Source organism: Myotis nattereri (genome assembly GCF_964212035.1).
Source record: "Myotis nattereri genome assembly, chromosome: 4".
Lineage (NCBI taxonomy): Eukaryota > Metazoa > Chordata > Mammalia > Chiroptera > Vespertilionidae > Myotis > Myotis nattereri.
Window position 1 is genome coordinate 73,961,447 of NC_138079.1, and position 20,342 is coordinate 73,981,788.

General features: G+C 43.6%; 1 protein-coding gene across 1 annotated transcript in view; it reads left to right on the plus strand.

The window, feature by feature from the left end:
• The window catches only part of PRDM6 (PR/SET domain 6), a gene marked incomplete at its 5' end in the record, with an annotated part of 99,609 nt that overhangs the window by 55,209 nt on the left and 24,058 nt on the right, over nucleotides 1-20,342 (plus strand). The window contains 2 exons of the mRNA XM_081090344.1: nucleotides 12,265-12,392; nucleotides 15,874-15,998. Coding sequence (XP_080946470.1) covers nucleotides 12,265-12,392; nucleotides 15,874-15,998 — 253 coding nt within the window. The remainder of the gene's footprint in view (nucleotides 1-12,264; nucleotides 12,393-15,873; nucleotides 15,999-20,342) is intronic.

Genomic DNA, 20,342 nt, shown 5'->3' on the forward strand with positions numbered 1-20,342 from the left:
TCTAGAATGATTTTAACAAAATGTTCCCCTTTCCTGTTTGATGGAAAGTAAGGTTTTGTTTTTCCGAATGGAGGAGCGTGTTCGCTCGGACTTCCCTGTGGTTTATTTTCCAAAATTGATCCTTTCTCGCATACAACATGTTTTTGCTGTTTGCTTTTTTCACAACTCACATTTACCGACGTGAGAAAGGATGGTGCATTTCTGCTAGTCAGTGGGAGACCCGCCTCCAGGCAGGATGCTCTGACGCGGAGTGCTGAGGTCTGGTGCCGCCGATCCCTTTCCAGCTCAGCCAAAGTGAAAATGAGAGAGCAGAGGCCAGAATAGGGGGTGGGGGGCGGCGCGCATCGGGAACTGGGGTGTTCTACTCATTCATCTCAGTGTATGGAGAAAAGCGTGGTAACAACATGAGCTGTCTTTGTCACACACACAGTTCATGGCAGCAATCTTTATAAGCCTCCCCCCCCCAACCCGGCACTTAATAAATACGAGAAGATACAGGCTTCCTTAATAACTTAGATCTCAATATTCAAACTTCCGTGAGAGTTTTTCTTCATTTACACAGATTTCTCTCCGCTGAACAAACGTCCATTTTTAAACGTGGACTCGTACATATGAAATAAGTCTGCACAGGCTCCAAATTCATGTCATTTGTAAATATATTTAATAGAAGTCAGGACTTCTTGTTGGTAACCTTAAAAACTGGATTTTTAGTAAACCGAACGGAAGCAATTTTTTTTAAAAATATATTTTATTGATTTTTTACAGAGAGGAAGGGAGAGAGATAGAGAGTTAGAAACATCGATGAGAGAGAAACATCGACCAGCCGCCTCCCGCACATCCCCCACTGGGGATATGCCCGCAACCCAGGTACATGCCCCCGACCGGAATCAAACCCGGGACCTTTCAGTCCGCAGGCCGACGCTCTATCCACTGAGCCAAACCGGTCTCGGCCGGAAGCAATTTTTAAATGGGTGAGTTCTGTCGAAGAATTTTGGAGTTTGTGAAAGACATTGATGAGGATACTAAAAAGAAATGAAAGGAAGGAATGGCCACATGAAACTATTTCTGAGGCTGTTCTTAGCAATGCAGGCTTAGCAGCATTTTCCTTTTTCGTGTTGATGTTGTGTGGACATGGAGACAGTTGTGCACTGTGGATATTATTGCTGCCACGGAGGAGAGGGGAAAAGAGGTCTGCAGCCGAGCCTGTGGATGGCACCAAGCCAGTGCCCTGAAAAATGGCAGACATGTCACAGCTAACAGCTGGATGCAGAAATATTTCTCTTTAATTTGGACGGATAAAATTTTTTTCCCAGCAGGGCGCTCTCGGAAGAGTGCAACATCAAAGAGGGCGGGTCTCACCAGTCAGACATCAGCTGGCTCCGGGATGGAGCAAAATGAATGAACTGTCAGGACTTTTCCAGCATCGAGGCTTCTGCCAAGTGAAAAGTTAAAGGTTCAGTGACTTGTTCAGATCGCAGACAAAGTCCTGATAATGGAAGCCTAATTCTCCCAGGTCTTCCTCTGATCAGCAGGCAGAGGATGTCTGAAGAGGACCCCAGGTTGATGGATGGCAGGCTTCGTATTGATGGCTGCTGGCGTCCCCGGAGATAAGTGTGACTCACCCATTGTTCAGCAGCTCTCGGGAGCGCCCAGATCTCTGGGCTGGGATCCCGAGTCGCCCAGCCTCTCCTGCTAGCCTGACACGTACCAGTCTCCGACCCACAGTGTGACCAAAATACCCGTTTCCATTTCTTCACGAGGCCGGCGCTCTGTGGCAGGCTTCACAAACCCCGCCAAGGGTGTTTTACAGTTTATTGACACTTTTCAACTGTTTTTCTGATGACCATATTTCAGTCTTGACTTATATGTTAGTATTATCTGCAAGCTCAACATAAACCTCTAATGATTTTCTAATATTTCTGGGACTTGATGAATGTGAATTGACAAAGTACAGTATATAGCTTTCTATCAGCATTACTGAAAATACCGCGACGGTGTATATAACCATTACTCATTTATTTTATGGGGCGTTTATTACTTGCCCTTTGAAGCCTCGTTTCAAAATCTTGCCATTCTGAGCATTCCAAAACAGTCCAAACCAAAGTAAGGGGAAAGAGTTTTCTTATGAGAAGTAACAACAAAAAGACATTAATTCTAATGGAGGGAGGAAAAAGAAATGATTGAAAAGAAGAAAAACACCTATAGTATTATATACTGGAGAAAAAAGTTGGAAATCTGAACACAAATAAATAGGGCCACAGTAGCTAGTATTTGCTTTAATGAAAAAGCTTTTCTTGTAAAATATGCATCTTCATCTACAAACTTTTGCCTCACCTGGTTTTTGATGTTCCCGGCCATTATGGCCCGTTGCCAGCGGAAGGAGAGTGGTTTAATACGGTGTTGGGGACTTGTATCTTTATCCATGGCATGGTTGCTTTGTATAAATTTTACTGACAGATTAAGTAATTCTCACTAAATTGACATTTACTCTGAAAATAGGCTTGCTTTATAAATGCCATTATTAATCATTATGAACATTTTTATGGCCCTCCTTTGGAGAATTTCAGATGCTTTTAGAGGAAAAGCTGTACTATTTCTCTCTGATACGACAACTGGGATGTGATGAAAATAGCAATAATATGACAACCTGTGAGTCAGGAGGGTTTCATCCTTGTCACACTCATGAACTGTCTGACTGTGGGCAAGTCATTTAACCTTATAGCCAAGGTTTCTTACCTATAAAACAGAATAATGTTCCAGCCTGCTTCGAGGTCAGTTAGGAGGCTCAAATAAGCCTGTGGAAGTATTTCATAAACTAAAATCCTACATAAATGTGTATGACCTGATGTCCTCCCTCCCTCCCTCCCTCCCTCCCTCCCTTCCTCCCTCCCTCCCTCCCTTCCTCCCTCCTCCCTTCTTTCCTTCTTCCTTACCCGAGCATATTTTTAAAAAATTGATTTTAGAGAGAGAAAGAAACATCGATGTGAGAGAGAAACATTGTTGTCTCCAGTATGCGCCCCAACCGGGGATGGAACCTGTAACCTAGGTATGTGCCTTGTCCAGGAATCGAGCCCACAACCTTTTGGTGTACAGGACGATGCTACAACCGAGTCCCGGCCAGGGCTTGCTTTCTTTGTGTTAAGGTGGGGACAAATGGTTTCACTCATTTTTAAAGCGTTGTTTTGGGGTCTGTCTTCTCAAGCCTTGATTTGCTTGATTGGAAAGGTTAAAAGTAAAGCGGTTAGGAGACCATCGTGGTGTTCTTGCTATCTCCCTCTCTAGCTTGGGAGGAAGTGCCCGGAACCCCTGGCTAACAGGGGTCTCTGTGGATCTGATGCTCCGGCTGCCGTCCACAGTGTGCCCCACTCCTCGTCCAGGTACAGCGGATCACACACACAGCTCACCTACCTTGACATGTCCCTGGCTCAGGTAGGAATGAGGCACTGTAAGTTGGACCTCCTCTGGCCAGACATGCCAGTGGTCTCAGAGGTCAGGCAACCCTGCATGATCGGTGGCATTCAGCGAGAGGTCTTTGGGGTCCTTAAACCGTAATTAATTAGAACACTTGTAATAACTACCTGTTAGTTCCGGGGATGCTCCTGGAATGCTCTTAAAGGTGCGGTGGGAGCTTGTGTCTTGTGGATGACATTTTTATAACGCTGTGTTAACTGAAGACCGATTGAAATTTAGGTAATGGAAAATGTAGGACTGAAGAAATGCTTCTTTACTATTTTCTAGGTAGGATTCACATTCATCCAGTAGTTTAAATGTTTTGTCTTATATTTTGATAGATTCATTTGGGAAATAAAAACATAAATTAGAATGACTGGTTTTCTCCTACACCTCCCTGATGTCATCCCTAATTTTTTTCTCCTCTCCCTCTCAACAGAAGTTGATTTCCTGGTATATACAAAGCCTGTGTAAGGTAGCTGTGGATAAATTTAAAAAATATTCGAAATGCATTTCTGCTTTCATTGAGCTTACAAACTGGTAATTTTAGCAACAGGGAGTTTGCCTATGCCAGGGGTCCTCAAACTTTTTAAACGGGGCCAGTTCACTGTCCCTCAGACCGTTGGAGGGCCGGACTATAGTTTAAAAAACACTATGAACAAATTCCTATGCACACTGCACATATCTTATTTTGAAGTAAAAAAACAAAACGGGAACAAATACAATATCTGTATTTGCATGTGGCCCGCGGGCCGTAGTTTGAGGACCCCTGGCTATGCTGTGCATATTATCCTGTGGTCAGTGTCCTCGAGCAGGTCAGAGATGATGCTGGGCTGACGTTTTCAGTATGGTTATAGTGATGGCCTAAAAAACAGCTAATGCTCTTTGGGCGCTTACTGTGTGCCCAGTGCCCATCGAGTCCTTCATATGTAGTAGCTCATGCCTATCAGTCCTCTGACCGCCATTAGCCCCACTCTTTTTCCAAGACTGTCTAGCTTCCTCAAGAAATTACGTACCTGCCCAAACTCACGCGGCCACCTGAGGTGCAGCCACGATTGTAACTCACAGGTAGGGGAGCTGACACCCACATGCGTGCTCCTAACCTCTGCGCTCTATCCTCTCCGTTCACTTCCCTCACGTGTTTTCACAGGTGGTGCTTAAGAAGTCGTCACTAACAACCACACTATTAAAAGTAAAATCTTTTTATTTAGCAACAGAGGTATTCCGGTTTTAACCTTTCACAGTCAGAACAGTGCTGTGGCTCACTGCTGTCCACAGGCCACAACGCATTGCACCTCCTGACACAGAGAAACCTCACAGGAAAACATTGTTATCCATTGTGGCAAACAGGATATTTTCCCATTGAGTTTCTCCGATTACTAATACACTCGATTATTGAAACCCTAATTTTCTGAATTTTACAGAAAGACGGGGCCCTATAAAGGCATGGGGTGGAGAATAGGGGGAAGAAGTCTGAGAAACCGTCTTTGTATCTGTTCCTCCCCAGATCCTCCATGTGCAGTGAGAAGACCCCAAACAGTGCTGGGTCCTCAGGTCTAAACCGGAAAACCCCCCAAGTCCTCTCTCTCCTCAGCCAGTTTCTGTGGTAATTGTTTAGGACATTTTAATCCTCTTATGAAATTCACCCTTGCATTTCGTAGAATTATAAGAAGTTAGATTCAAGGAGGATGTCATATACTCCAAAAAAAGCCCTGGAAGTTAGATTCAAGGAGGATGTCATATTCTCCTAAAAAAAAGCCCTGATTGTGAGCTCTTACTAGTAAAATGAAGTTTTAATTGCCTTTAGTGGTGATTTCTTCCCAAGCTTGGAATAAAATCTGAGCGGTCTTAGAAGCTGAAGGATTACTGTGGAGATTCAGTTCACTTCAGCATGCTTTGAGTTCCTCTTACATGCTGGGCCCTGTGTTAGATGTTTGGGCATAAAATATGCTCCCTCATGTTAGCTGCTCAGCAGAAGCTGAAGGAGGCTGGCATTTTAGCATAAGACCCAATGCTGGTGTCTGGGGCCTCGGCACAGGGGCATCCAACGTGTGGAACCATCAGAGAGGGACCCTGGGACGCCTTCCTGCTCATCTGGGAAATGAAAACATAAATTAGAATGACTGGTTTTCTCCTACACCTCCCTGATGTCATCCCCAATTTTTCTCTCCTCTCCCTCTCAACAGAAGTTGACTAATTATTTTCGTATAAAACCTTTTTTTTTTCTCATGCCAAAATTCAGGCACCCAGGTTCTGGGAGGAACAGATTACTGTTTTGGTTACAATTCAAGTTCCTTTCATTAGGAGCAGTGACTCTCTTCTGGGTGTTTGCAGGGTTGCATGAGCTGAGGGTGGCCTCAGCACCCTTCCGATGGGAAGGCAGAGGTGATGGAGGGTGTGAGGACGCCTGGAGACTGGGCCCCATTCAGCCACGGACTGGTAGTACTCTTGCTCTGTCTCAGCCACCAACTTTTTGGAGACCCCGTTTCCTTATGTGTAAGCCAAGGAGGTTGGAACGGATGGTCTGCGAGCTCCTTTCCAAATCTGATTTTCCGAGGCTCTAATTGTGGCCAAGGCACTCAGTGTTCTAGCGGAAGAACTGGTGACTGACCTCTTCATGGAGGTCCACCTGCTGGAGGAAGTGTGCTGCCTGTGGTTTTCAAACAGGGTCCCTCAGTTCCCTGCAGGCCCCTGGTGAGGCCCCAGGAGCCGCCTCAGAGAGCGAGGGTGAGGTTCCTTCGCCGAGCTGGCGGTGTGCTCCCGGTGGACTTGCTTTTTACCCATTTTTATAGTGGACCAGGAAACTTTCTTTCTGTTTTTATAGTGGGCCAGGGCAACTTTTCGTGTTTTTCAAGTGGAATTGCATTTTAGACTTCTTTGCATTAAAAAGGATCCCTTGCTTAAAAAGATCATTGAGAGCCTGTGCTGGTAAAAATGAAAGAAATGCATGCTTTTCTCTGCCCTCCCGCTCCCTGGAAAACAAGCACAGAAAGCCGGCTCTCAGTCAGAGGATGGCTTCGGGCAACACAGGAGTGATGAATGTTCGCAGTGTTTCCAAGCTGTCAGTTCAAACGGTTTCCCTGGAAAGTGGCCCTGCTGTACCAGACTCATTCAGGGGAGCAGTAATCCCTTTACAGCTGGGATTACACACTTAGATACTGAAAGAGGCCAAGCAGGTAAGTGAATTACTGAGGAAGCATGTCAGACTATAGGGAGTGGTAGGGACTGTGGAAAACTAGAAAAGCACACGGGCAATCTAAAGGGACCACTTTTGCCCCAGCCAATGTTCTCAGTGGTTAGAGCTTTAGCCCACACACCAAAGGGTCTCAGGTTCGATTCCTGGTCAAGGACATGTATCTGGGTTGCAGGTTCCATCCCTGGCCCTGGTTGGGAGGCAGCCAATCAATGTGCTTCTTTCACATCTCTCTCTCTCTCTCTCTCTCTCTCTCTCTCTCTCTCTCTCTCTCTCTCTCTCTCCCCCTTCCTCCTTTCCACTCTGTCTAAAAGTCACTAGGAAAAAATATCCTTGGGTGAGGATTAACAACAACAACAAAAAACTAAAGAGTCCACTTACTTTTTCTCAGTGTCAGTGGATGATTACCAGACAATGGGCAGGTGCCCATATTTTGATTTTTTTCTCTCTCAAGAAAATAGGTAAAATTTTCAAAAATGTTAAATATTTATGTATTTTTATTGACAGTATTACAGATGTCAACAATACATTTTCCCCTTCTTTAGTCTCCTCTGCCCAGCCCCTCCTTGCCCCCCCCCATCTTCACCACCCTATTGCCCGTGTCCAGGGGCTATGCATGTAAGTGGAGGAAAAGCAGTGTTGGTCAATTGCCCAAATTCAGCCTGGGAGCCACTAGTCTGCAGATCTGACTTTAGAGAAACAGATTGCTCAGAGGCACCAACATACACGAATTCTTATCAAAAAGATGGTTTTCTTGCTATTATATTAAAATAGGCCCAAGTCAGTCTGTGGCTCACACTGTCTCTATGATTATTATTATTGTTAATGTAAGTTGGCAGCATTTATAAATGACAGAGCCATGGACAGGCCACTCGTAACCAGGGTTTATAAGATACAATGTTGGTGCATTTTTTGCTCATGCTGTTCTCATTTAAAGTAGATTCTTGTTCTAGGAAAATAAGATCGTGGGAAAGAGTGGTGCTTCCTAATATCCAGGATTGCAATAAAACACGTCTTTTGCCTGGTGGTTTTCAGTTAATGCCACACATGGTTTGTAATGAGGGAGAATTTGTGATTGTTATTTCAACCCCATATGTTACATCCCAATAAGTATGATTGAATTGAAAACTTTAAAAACCCCCTTAACTTGGTAAAAATTAGCTCTTTTCCCTTTGTTTCTGCTCCCATTGATACAAGATAAAAGAGAAAGTACAGACCCAAAACAGTGGCTTTCTATTATCAACAGCAACAATCACAAAAGAAACCAGTGATTAATAATGTAGTGATATGTATTACAACTGTTTTTCCCAGGAGCATAATACAGGTATAGTTTTTAATCTTGAGTAAAATAGTCAGCTTCTTTATTTTAACAACACATGCAAAAACTAATCTGCAAAGAAAGAAATGGCTAGGTTTTCTTTTTATTTATTTTTCTCTCCTTGATTTTTTTGGGGGAAGAACACACACTAAAAAGCAGGAAGTATAATATAGAAAGCCAGTATACAGGCCGCCAAAAAAGTAAGTGTTAACACTTGTCCAAATTTGCCCAGGAATTTTTTATTTTTATTTTTTAGGAAAAATGAAGCATTGCAGAGAAAGTGTTATTTCCCTTTACTCCACTCTCTTCTTTCCAATAAGCCAGTACTATGAGGACGTTATCAGGAATCTTTCCAGTGTGCCTTTTCAGAATTTTACAATATGTATGTAGATAGATATAGATAGATAAATAGATAGATAGATAGATACATGACCATATGTATATCACAATAAACACTATTATAAGGTAGGCTATTAATAATGTTATTTTGTACATTTTGAAATGTTAACAAATGGTATTATATGCAACCTGATTTTCTCAGTCAAGGTATATTTTTTGGTATTTATCTATATGAACTGGATCTTAATATATACAGATCTAGTTCAGCCATTTTAAGTTCTTTATACTATTGCGTTGAATAAGTAAGCCACTATTTATTCTTCTGATGATACTCAGATACTCAGATACACTATTATGAACAGTGCAACAGAGAATGCCCTTGAACTTGTCTCCTCAAGCACACATATCAGTGTTTCATTGGAGTAACTTTCTAGATGTGAAATTGTTGAGTCATTTTCAACTCAAAATTTTGGTTGTTTATGTTCATTCAGGATAAAATCCAGTTTTCATCAAAACTGCTGAAGTCAAGCATTCTTTCAGAACAGACCTTTCCCTAATCTAAATCTAACTCTTTGCCTTCATTCTCACTATTTGAATGAATAAAATTTCTCACCTTTCACACATACATAGGTCCTAAGGGGATTGTCTAAACACTTTGTATATGTCTTCTAATATTTTTCTGCTTATTTAAAATCTTCTGAAAGGTAATAAATACAAAATAACTCTTGGTTTTGGCATTAATTTGTCTCCTTAAAATCCTTACATTTTTACACCTATTCAGTATTGAACTTCAAATTTTCCTTTAGTGTCACACAAATGTAGATGTTAATGCAACCTCGAAAGCTTCCTGAACTTGAAATTGTTGCTGGTACTCTAGACTGAAACCGGTTGGAACATTTCCCCTTTCACGTAGGAGGCAGAACATCAGCCCCTTTCTGGTACAGTAGATGGGTAAGGCACTGTGTCCTTGTATGCTTGAGTTACATGCAGGATTTTACCCCCTTCTTCTTCTTTTTTTTTTAAACTGAGCTCTTCGATGGAAACAAAGTTGAGCTGGTGATGGAGAATAATGATAGGGCCCAAATTAGTACCTAGAACCTTTTTGAGATGTCGTCCTTAATTCCCATTTAGCACTCACATTTGGGTGTTTTCCCAATGTTATTCTCCTTTAACTAGAGGCATGAACAGAAATAGGCATCAGTGCCTTCTGGTCCATTGTTTCTCTTTTAAGAAACACTGAGTTTAAATGTTAACTCTTAACAGATATGGGGCCCAATGCAGAAGCACACGTTTGGCCTCCCTGCGTAACTGATACGAGGCGCTGGCCACAAGAGCAGGATGAGCTCCCACCTACTGTGGATAAACTTTGTTATGACTTGAGGTTTTATGACATTTATGAAGCCTTTTATTTGGGGGAGAGTTGGGTGATATGGAGGTCATCACATTTGTGTTCCGAAAGATCACTCTGGCTACATTTAGAGAAGAGGTTGGAGGAAGCCTGGAGAAGCTGTAGAGAGATCAGTTAAGAGACTATTGCAATACTTTTGTGAGCAAGGAGGCTAACTGCGGAGGGAGAGATGGATGCACCTGAAAAGTTTAAGAGGCAAATTCAGCCGGCTTTGGTGATAGCTGGGCTCCGGGGGCTGCGGGCAGGAAGAGGATCAATCAAGATCAAATGAGTTTCCTCAACTCTGATTGGCTGCACGATTATGGGCTCTAATTAGGTGTACGGGATTTTCATCACAGCTTCCTGTGAAATAGTTTAATATCAGTATTAGCTGAAGCTAGGGAGACTCAACCTCACGCCATGTTCTACATTGTGTGATATTTATAAGAAGTCTGACCAAGCAGCTGTCTACTTTTCTTTAAGGCAAGTAGCAGTTTCATTGGACAGACAAAAGTTGTAGGATTCCTGTAGTCACAATATGCTTAATTTAAGGAAATTAATGTTGAAACAAGAGTGTAGGAGGAAACACTTTTTATGCTCTATTTATTTGCAAGACTGATTGGCTAGTGTCTGGTGTTCAGATGAGCTAACACAGAAGGTAGCATCCACTACATATAAATGTTGAGAGTTTTCCTTGCTGGGATGTTGGCTAGAAGCACAAAGGAGAATTGCATTTCTCAAAATGCTTCATAATTATTTTCACCAGCAGTTCTCTTGGAAGGCTTGTTTGTTCATGGGGAAAGGACAGGGCAGAGGGCTGGGCCATCAACATTTTTGGCTCCATATTAGATAAACAGTGGCATTTAAGGAACTGATGGCCTTGTTCAGTGTTCATGGGCTGTCAACAGCAGGCTCGGGGTTGAGACCTTCAATCTTTGAACGAGCTTCTTAAAACAAAATCAAAACAAACAAAAACAAAAACAACAAAATAACTACAGTGCCATCTAACCTAAATACCAAGTCTGTCGTCAGATTGCTCATGCAGCAGATGTATCCACCCCCCGAAATGATTCCATTCTCTGCCATCATCCCCAAACCAGGAATTTAAAGAAGTTATTAATCTAAAATATAATGTAATGATTTATTCATTCTTCTTGACTATAATGATTATCAGCTGGGACCACTCTGGCATCTGATGCCATCATAACTTCTCAAACAATAGTCTTTATTAGATTGGTGTCTTTTATTTGTGGGGGTTAGTGGAAAGGTTGGGGTGGAAAACTGAGTTCAAGAAAAGAAATAAAACCGAGCTGTTTTAAAATGGTGACTTAAAAGGGGGGGGGCTGTCATCACTAAGCCCTTTGACCCCCCCACAATAGAAATGCTGAGCTAAATTAATGTGAATGACCATAGTAATTTTAAGACCTACATGTAACCAGTGAGGCTCTGTAAGACTTACTCTCTATGACTGTTTAGGAAGAAGTGTAAAGCTGATTAGCAAGAGTAAAAGACATGATTTCTTAGGATGCTCTGGGCATGCTGTGTTAGATACCACCACTGATTTTATTGGAAAAGGTCCAGCTTCACAATGGTCCTTCTGAGAATTGTACCACTTCCTGGATCCTCCTTGGACAGGGAATGACCTAGAATTGCTGTCCATATCTAACCTCTGATCTCCCACTCCTGTAGGGACCACATCCTCCCAGGTGACCAGGGCTGACCTGGCTCCTGGAAGCTGCCTGCCTCTGCTGTTGGCACTGACTCCACCTGTGCCTGGCTGGCTACTTGTTTCGCATAAGACCTTTTTGTCCCATGCGGATTGCCTGGTTTGAAGCAGATTTCATTTCTTTGAATGCAGTGTTGAAAGAAAATCTGTTTGAGATGACCCAAGGCAATTGTTACTAGACCAACCTCAGTTATGACATTTGAATCCATAGAAAACAGTATTTTTTCCTTTTCGAGGGTCTCTCTTTTTTGATGACTCCTCTCCTAGTAGTTTCAGGTCCGGACAGTTGCAGTCCTACATCTTCTTTGAGGTGAGAGTCCATTTATTTCATCCACATCAGAGTCTATTTGACCAGGCCTGGTACAGCTCCATCACTCTCCACCTGCCTCCTGTTGGGTGTCGCCCAGCTTGCAGGGCAGGCGATTGCTGCCTCCGAATGCCTTCGGACAGTTGTGTGCTGGAGCCTGGAGGCCTGCAGTGTGGATGTTCCAGCCGTGTCCATGTGGCCTCTCCTTTCAGCTGGCTTTGTTTACCCAGCAGCTCATTACTTAAGAGAAGCCTGTCAAAATAGGTTAAATATCCTTTGGGAAACATGGTCCCTCACATCCTTGAGATACCACAAATATGTTTAATACAGGGAAGATTGGCTTGATAAGAAGAGTGTGATTGACTTGCATCACTGAAAAATATTTCCCTGTTATTCCGGTTGAGTTTCCATGAGCATCAATAAGCACTAGCAAAGCGGAGGACAATAAATTTCTGCAGCCGACACATAAAGACACCAAGGGAAGCAGGGAAAATGATTGCTGATGATTCATTCTAACTGCTTGACCTTCTGACCTCTTCTCTAGATATATGACCAAGATGGGACACTACAGCACTTTATTGATGGTGGGGAACCTAGTAAGTCGAGCTGGATGAGGTATATCCGATGTGCAAGGCACTGCGGAGAGCAGAATCTAACAGTAGTTCAGTACAGGTAAAGTATACCTCGATTTCCCACTTATGGAGCGGAAGCCCTTGGGCTTGCATATACGAATTCAGGCTTGCTGCTAGTTTTGAAACAATTCTGCAGGGCTTTTTGCAGGACCTCTGCAAGGACTGGCAGAAATTATTTATTTATGGCTAGGTTTCTGAAACCTTAGTTCTTGCAACAGTCCTTGCATGAGAATTCAGGAATAAAGATCCTAGTAGAAGGCCTCTTTTACTCAGTGCACGTGGTGCAGTCATTTCCACATCCTCACCTGAACTCCCACGTTGGCTGAATGGGCCCAGCACACCGCTGATGGGCGCACACACGGAGACGTGCAGATCCAGCCCCAGACCCCTCGCTTTCAGTCACCTTCAGGCCTTCTCCCCGGAGGAACAGTTTCATTTGCACAAAGGCCGGGAAACCAAGGTCCCTCAGCCTTCCCAAGGCTGCTTTTCCAAACCCGCTGTGCTCAGCAGCAGCACCTGAGCCAGAGGGACCTCTCCTGAGCCCTGGAAAGGTGCCAGCCCGTTGGACTTTGGTCCTTGGACGATTCAGAATATGTTTCAGGAGGTGAGGCGGTTCCAGGGCACAGGGAAGCCCCTGCTTTCCGAGCTGTTTGCCCAAAGACAAGGTGGAGCCACTCCCATTTCTGGGAGCCTCTGGGGTGGGGTTGGGGGGGAGGCTAAGAAGCAGATGCTGAGCCACATCTCCATGCACCTGTTGGTCAAACTTCCCCGTTTAGTGCTAAAGAAGGCTGGCGTGGAGACAAGCGATCACATAGGAAAAAAGCCCTACCACTAAGCCTTCTTTTCTCAAAATTCCCTCGAAAACATGTGCCGTATAAATACATGACCTCAGTTATAAACAGCCATGCTCCCTTTAGAATCAGAAGCAACTGTTTAACTTTATTAGGCACCATTGACACATCAAAGCAAGAGGCCCTGAGCTCGGCAGCTTGGAGTTCTGCCTGTGGCTCTTTATTTTCCTTTCCTTTCCTTTCTTTTTTTTTTAAATGAAGCCTTTAAAAAAAGAGAGAAAGAGCTTTATGCCCCGTATAGGTTAAAGGCTGCACCACTCTGGCTCGCTCTCTGAAGGTCTCCAACCCAAAGGAGCGTGTTTGGGCAGCGTGTGACACTGCACTGCCTTGGTTTCCTGTGCAGTTATGTGTCATGAAATAATGGTCACATGAAACAGCGCACGGCAGTAGTTCCTTACCCTGCTGTGTCCAGGCCTGGCCCACCTTTATTGAGGCTGCCTTTCTGTGATGAAGGTTTTATGAAACTCGCAGCTAGAAAATTAGTAAAGATTGCGCTTGTCCATTCAGCAAGAGATAGCTTGGCTGGGCCTGTAACGAGCGCTCAGGGAGCTCTTGAGGCAGAGTCGGGATCCCGGCGAACGAGAAAGCCCAGCGAGGAAGGTGGGCATGAGTAAGTCATTGCCTAGCTGCCAATAGTAAGCGGATTTTATAGCTCCCCTTTCTTGAGGGCGCTTAAACTCCCAGTTCTCTCTGCCGTGCCGATCTGTTTTCGATTACTTCAGATCTTTATAAAATGAGCTACAAAAACACAATTTTAAAAAAAGAAACACTGGCATCCGTCACTGGTGACCACGTCCAAGAGTAAGAAAAGAGAAAAGTTGGACCCTGAAGAGCCAGCCTAATTTTTATTGTACATGAATGTCCTCTTCACAGAAAGTCAGCTGGTTTAGATTCGTTCTGTTATGATTTGTAATATCTAAATGGAATTTTCTTCAAAGCGCCCTTGATTGATTGACCCTGAGCTGAACGTTTTGTTTTTATTTTGAGGCTGACAATAATGTTTGTTGGCATGTGCTCTGCTTCAACTGTGTGGGGACGCCACGGAGCTATCTTTATGAGTCATCCAACCACAATACTAAATACATGTCAGCAAAGGAAATATTATCTGAAAAGGGAAAAATCCCTTTGATGTGCTTCAGCATGCAGAGATTTCTGCGAGTTTTGGAAGCTCTGCCCGCTTGTAAGGAACGGTGTACGCTTACACTCCCCCCCCCCCTCCCCTTTCGGCCGACTCCGTGCCTCCGAGGACCACCCATCGCTCGAAAACAGTTCTGCTCTTTCAGCGGCAAAGTGTGTCATTTGGTTTTAGCACATTCATTTGCCGGGCGCTGTGTTTATATTAAGGGAAGCCAAACCGAGAGATGAAATGTTACAAGGGTGAAGTACAAAGTAGACTCAATTTTTCTCAAGTTAGGAGATGCCAGTGATTTATAGCTCGGCTCCAATTTTGATTTTTTTTTTTTTATGTAGCAGTGGAAAGAATTAATAAAATGCACAGCGCTCGGGGATGCAGAGGGAGGAAGGGTAGTGAGGGCCGGACAACTGGCTGGAGTTTTTGTCAGATATTCATAGAATGTTGGGGAAAAACATTCTGCTTAGCTAGCAGTGCCCTCGTGAGACAGAATGGCAGCAAGTAAGGAAAATAACAAGATAAATGAAATTTTTGCAGCTGCAAGTAAAATATTGAGAATCTGCACTTTTTTATTGATCTTTATGATCCTATTGCCAAGAGCCACTTTGTGGTGACAAAATATGTTGACAAGTGCATATCTCACTGCTATGAAAAATGTGGTGAAGGATTCGCCTTCTGTCTGCAGTGTTGTACAAGGAACAAATTGCCGGCTACAGCCCATTCCTTACAGAGAGGCTGCAGTGAAGGCCCACCAACCCTCAGCGCTTTTATCTGGAACTGGAGGCTAATATTTGCAGCAATTCTTCATTGAGAAAACCAGTTGCGGTCTCATTTTTTTAAAAAATCTGTAAATTTTTCTTTGCAGTACCAAAGCTGTGTAAAATAATGTTTCTTTCTTGGTACCTTCACTCTATCATTTCAGAGTGTAATCTTTCCACCTGAGTTAAGTGCTTCTCTAGTACTTATCGAATTGCCATCCGTTTCACAGAAGAGGGGGTTTCTCTTTCCCTGTATCTAACTTTAGAAGGAAGGCGATGGGAGGGGGACTTTTATTTCTCTCAATCCTTACATCACAGAGCTGCTTAATTTTATTACAAATTTGTGAACTCCCAATGCCAAGTTGCAAGAATACACGTAATGCTTTTCCTTCAAATAAGAAATCAATAGTGTTAATTTATATACAAGGTTGAGGCACCAGTGTCTGCAATTTGCCAAGAGAGAGAATTTTCTCATCAGTGTGAGATGGAATTCTTTTTTAAAAATGAACCCTTCCTTTTTGCTGTCTCCTGGGCCAAATATCAGTCTCCTCAGCCAAGACGCTGTAGGAAGGGACCCTGTGGAAATAAACTGTGAGCTGTTTATCATACTGGGTTACAGGCTTTCATTGGCTGCTGGGAACAATAAGGTGGGTGCTAGTTTTATTGCAAGCATTAACTGTGTAGGTGGAGATGGGCAGAAGTTTTGGGGGGCAATGAGAATGTGATGGGGCACATGAGTGCTACATGTTACTAAGCTGGGTTTTCTTTTGTTTTGAATAGGTCGAATATATTCTACCGAGCCTGTATAGATATCCCCAGGGGCACCGAGCTTCTGGTGTGGTACAATGACAGCTATACGTCTTTCTTTGGGATCCCCTTACAATGCATTGCCCAGGATGAAAACTGTAAGAATTTATTTTAGCTCTGAATTTACACCTCAAAGTCCCTATTGTAAAGCTGACGTTTTAGAGTGTTGTTTGCAACTCCTGAAACACGCGGTTCACTCTGCTATATGACGCAAACGTGCACGGTCTGTTCCATCACTTTCTTTTCCCTGTGTGTCCTTGGCTTTTTCGCAGGGCATCTTGCCTTCTACAGGGCAATCCTTCTGTGCCTGTTAACAATGTCAAAACGTATGTCAGAGTTTCACATAATCGCCGGCAGCTATGTTCGGGCAGCGGGGAGTTACTGAGTGCCTACTGTGTGTCTGGTTCTGTGCTTGCCACCTTGCAGGGTACCTTGTAAGGTACAACAGCTGCTCCTAAGGTGACGTACAGTCCTGCCGCGTCACCCTCCCTGCAGAAATGAGAGAAGGAGAAAGCAAGGCCCGCTCAGCAGGACTAGCACCCCACCCGTCCATGGCGTGTGCTTTCTCCTAAGTGGTCACTGCAAGGAGAAATGATGGTAAAAATCGTAGACCTATGACTGAGGAATGTGTGTCCCTCTACATTTCTTAGCCTGAATGAACCGTGTAATGTTCTTCTATCCTTCTTGCCAAGGCAGCCATTATCTTCTTAAAAAGAATCTAATATCTAAGCAAATGAAAACTTGCAGCAATTTCCACTTAAACCTTATATCGGTGCTTTATCAATTCTTTGGAAAATATTTTAAGGTGATTTTGAGTATTTGAAACAGAATTGGGTCATTCTGATGACCTTCAGTGAGAAACACTGGTTTCAATGATGCTATTTTCTTTCTTGTCCCAAAATTGACTAATCTGTGAACTGATCCTTTGGGATTATGCAACAGAAAAAGAAGCCGAGAGAATAGATCTATTCAAGAAACTTTATTTTGAAAACAAGTTTTCTGTTACTTTATCCTTCTCCACTTAACTTTCTCTCTCACACACACAAACGCCCCCCCCCCTCCAAAAAAAAATGTTCACATTACTACTGAACAAAATGCTGATGATCAGGTATTTCTTTTCCATGTTGCCTTTATTTTCTTTGTGAAAAATAGAATCCTCAGAAGGCGTATTACTATCAACATTCCTTTTCTACTTGAACCCAAAACCAATCTCAAATCAAAACATGAATCTTTGGACATATAGTACATTCCTCCGTCTTCCCAAGTTTCCATTGGAAAGTTTCTTTCCTGCAGTGATACCCCAGTTCGAGGGAGTGTGTGTTTGCATAAAAGAAAATCTCAGTGTTGGACATGAGTGTGTGGTTGGTGTTAGAGGCAGATAGGGGCGTGGAGGCCAGTACACTCTCTCATCCCAGAGTGGCTCCAGCTTCCCTAGCACTAGCTCTAGGTCCCTGGACAGAAAAAGCACCAGTATCAGGCCCCCAAACCCCCACCCTGACGCGACCTGCTGGCATGGGCCTGTCTATGTAGAGCCTCGACATAACCTCATTTGATCCAAAAGGATTCCAGAAGTCCTTTAATAAAACCTGCTACAGACTCTGAAGATGTTATTATGATATGTGTGTTGAAGATTATCTGGGAATAAACAGCAAAGCCTAGAGTTCTAAAGTACATAACCCCATAGTCCAACTAGCCATTTGTTTGCTCATTCGTTCGTTCATTCATTGTTCAGATATTTACTGAACACCTACTCTAGGCCAGTGTCTTTGCTAGGTGCTGCAAATACAGCAGTGGACAAAATAGACAAGAATTCCTGCCTTCATGAAACATTCCTTCCTGTGGAGGGAGACAGATTATGAACAAATAAAGGAGTTAATGAATAGTTTGTCAGGTGGTGATAAGTGTTGTAGAGATAACAAGACAGAGAAGGGGCAAGGAGTGCCAGGAATTGAGAATTACAGTTTTAGAGAGTGATCAGGGTGGTTCCTACTGGAAATGTGACCTTTGGGATAAGACGTAAGGAGGTGAAAGGACAAGTGTTACTGGGGAGAAGAGTGTTCCAAGGCAGGCTGCTGTCCAAGAGTGCAAGACCCTGAGATAGGACTGTTCCTGGCTTGTTGGAAGAGCATCACAGAGGTTGGTGTAGATGTTTGGGAGTGAGAGAGATAGAGAGAAGTTAACTTAGGTATTGGGGGGAGGTGGGGCTTGTAGGGCCAGGAGGCTACTGTCTGGGCCCTGCATTTTACTGTGTAGGCCATTGCAGAGTTCTGAGCAGAAGAGTGATATGATCTGACTGAAGTTGTAACAGGATGACTCTGGCTACTGCGTGGAGACAGTGAGGGGTGAGGGTGGAGCAGGAATTCAGGGGAGAGATGATGTAGTGTGGAGCAGTGTAGACGTGGTGGAGGTGGTGAGAAGTGGTTGGATTCTGGATATATTTCTATTTGTTTTTTGTTTGTTAATTCTCACCCGAGGATATTTTTCCATTGATTTTTTTTTATTTTTTAGAGAGAGTGGAAGGGAGCGGGGGAGAGAAAGTGAAACATAGATGTGAGTGAGACATATCGCGTGGGTGCCTCCTGCTCATGCCCCGACCAGGACCAGGGACCAAACCTGCAATCCAGGATTGAACCGGCAACCTTTTGGTCCTTGGGCCAACAACACTTGCTGACACCTTGGATGCTGAGTAAGAGAGAAAGGAGTCAAGACAATTCCAAGGCTTTGGTCTGAGCCACTGGAAGGATGGAATGGCCATTTACTGAGTTATTTAGTTAGAAAGGAAAAGTGCCATGGAACAATGACTTAGGGGATGCATTTCTTACCCTTGACATGGATCTTTGGGAAGTCACACATCTACAACATTGCTTCCGCATCATGGCTCTGTTACATGATGAGAGAGACTTTGAGGCTGGGCTGGAGGATTCCTGTGTACTGTTCACAGCCACCTGAAAATCGGTGTCTGAGAGCATACCTGTGGGCTTCAGATTCAATACCATCAAAAAATGTACTTTCTGGAAACACCATTTGCTTTGCTTTTCAGTTCTTCCTTCTCCTAGAGTCCAACCCGATGAAGCTTTGCTGACTAGAGTATTGAATAAACTCTACCAGGGCATATGTTTTATCATTTAGCACCTGAAATCCTCGGAAGAAAATCCACAAAACCACAGCAGCTTGAAGTATTGTGGATTCAGTAGGTAAACTAAGCAGCTTTTTTGGGTCGAGTTTAAGCTCTAAGTGAGGGCGGAGGGAACTTTAAAAGGAATTAAGTCACTGACTAAAATGCTCAACAGTGACAATCCCCTTTCCCCCTAAGGGTATTATAGGAATTTTATTTCAGTTCCTGTCTCAAAGTCATATAGCTGTCATGTGACTGGCCACCCAAGAAACCAGCAGAAAGCTGCATCAGAGAGGGTGGGGGAGATAGATATATGACTTAGACTCTAACTCGAAGGTGGATTCTCATTCCATGTGACTCAGGGACCTGGGAATGCTTATACTGAGGACTCCTTATTCTGTACTGAGAAAATACTCTGTGTGATTTAAAAGCACAGATGTGGGGAAATGCCTGGGCAGGTAGTGTGACAGATCGGCTTCCTCAGCACTGAGAAATTTAACCTCAACGGGATCAGCAAACATAAGAATTTTTATTTCGAGTTAGTCACAAAATAAATCAAGGGCCTTAAAAAATGCTTCTTGCCCTGACGGGGTAACTCGGTTCAGTTAAGGCATTGACCCTATATGCCAAGGTTGCGGGTGCAGTCCCAGTCAGGGCACATAGAAGAACCAAGCAATGAATGCATAAACAAGTGGAAAAACATATCGATGTTTCTCTCTCTGTGTCTCCCCCCCCACCTCCAAAATCAATTTGAAGAACTGTTCTTAACAAAAGCTTCCTGCGATCAAACACTTACTTGACAAAATGCCTCCACATGGTGCTGTGCACACAGCACACAGTTAATACCTGCTCACTGGATAAATATGGAGAATCTGATTGCCATCAAATATCCGGGGATTAAATATTTCAGCCAGATTTTTCTTAGTTAATGCAATTGATATTTGGCCCAAGACATTAAAGGAAAATATGATTTTGCTCAGTGAATAGTACTGGTTGAGCACTTTCATTTATAAAAATATCATTTTCTTCTCATGGTTCTTTCAACATGGAAAGTACACATTTCCTATGGAGCGTGTGCGGTGGGTTCAGGCTCGAGTAACCGCCCCCCTGGCAGTGGCCGTGAAGCCGTGGGGCACACGCACTGCCCGGACAAGCCACTGAAAGCCGCCTCGCCTCCAACAGAAGGCAGCGTTTCACACAGGCACCTGGGTTCTGGAAGCAATCCCTATGTTATTTTCTTTTTAAAGCCATCGTTTTAAATGTAACAGAGCTCCAACAAGAGAGCCACTGCATGGACTGTGGGCCCTTCAGGAGAGCCTGCAGGAAT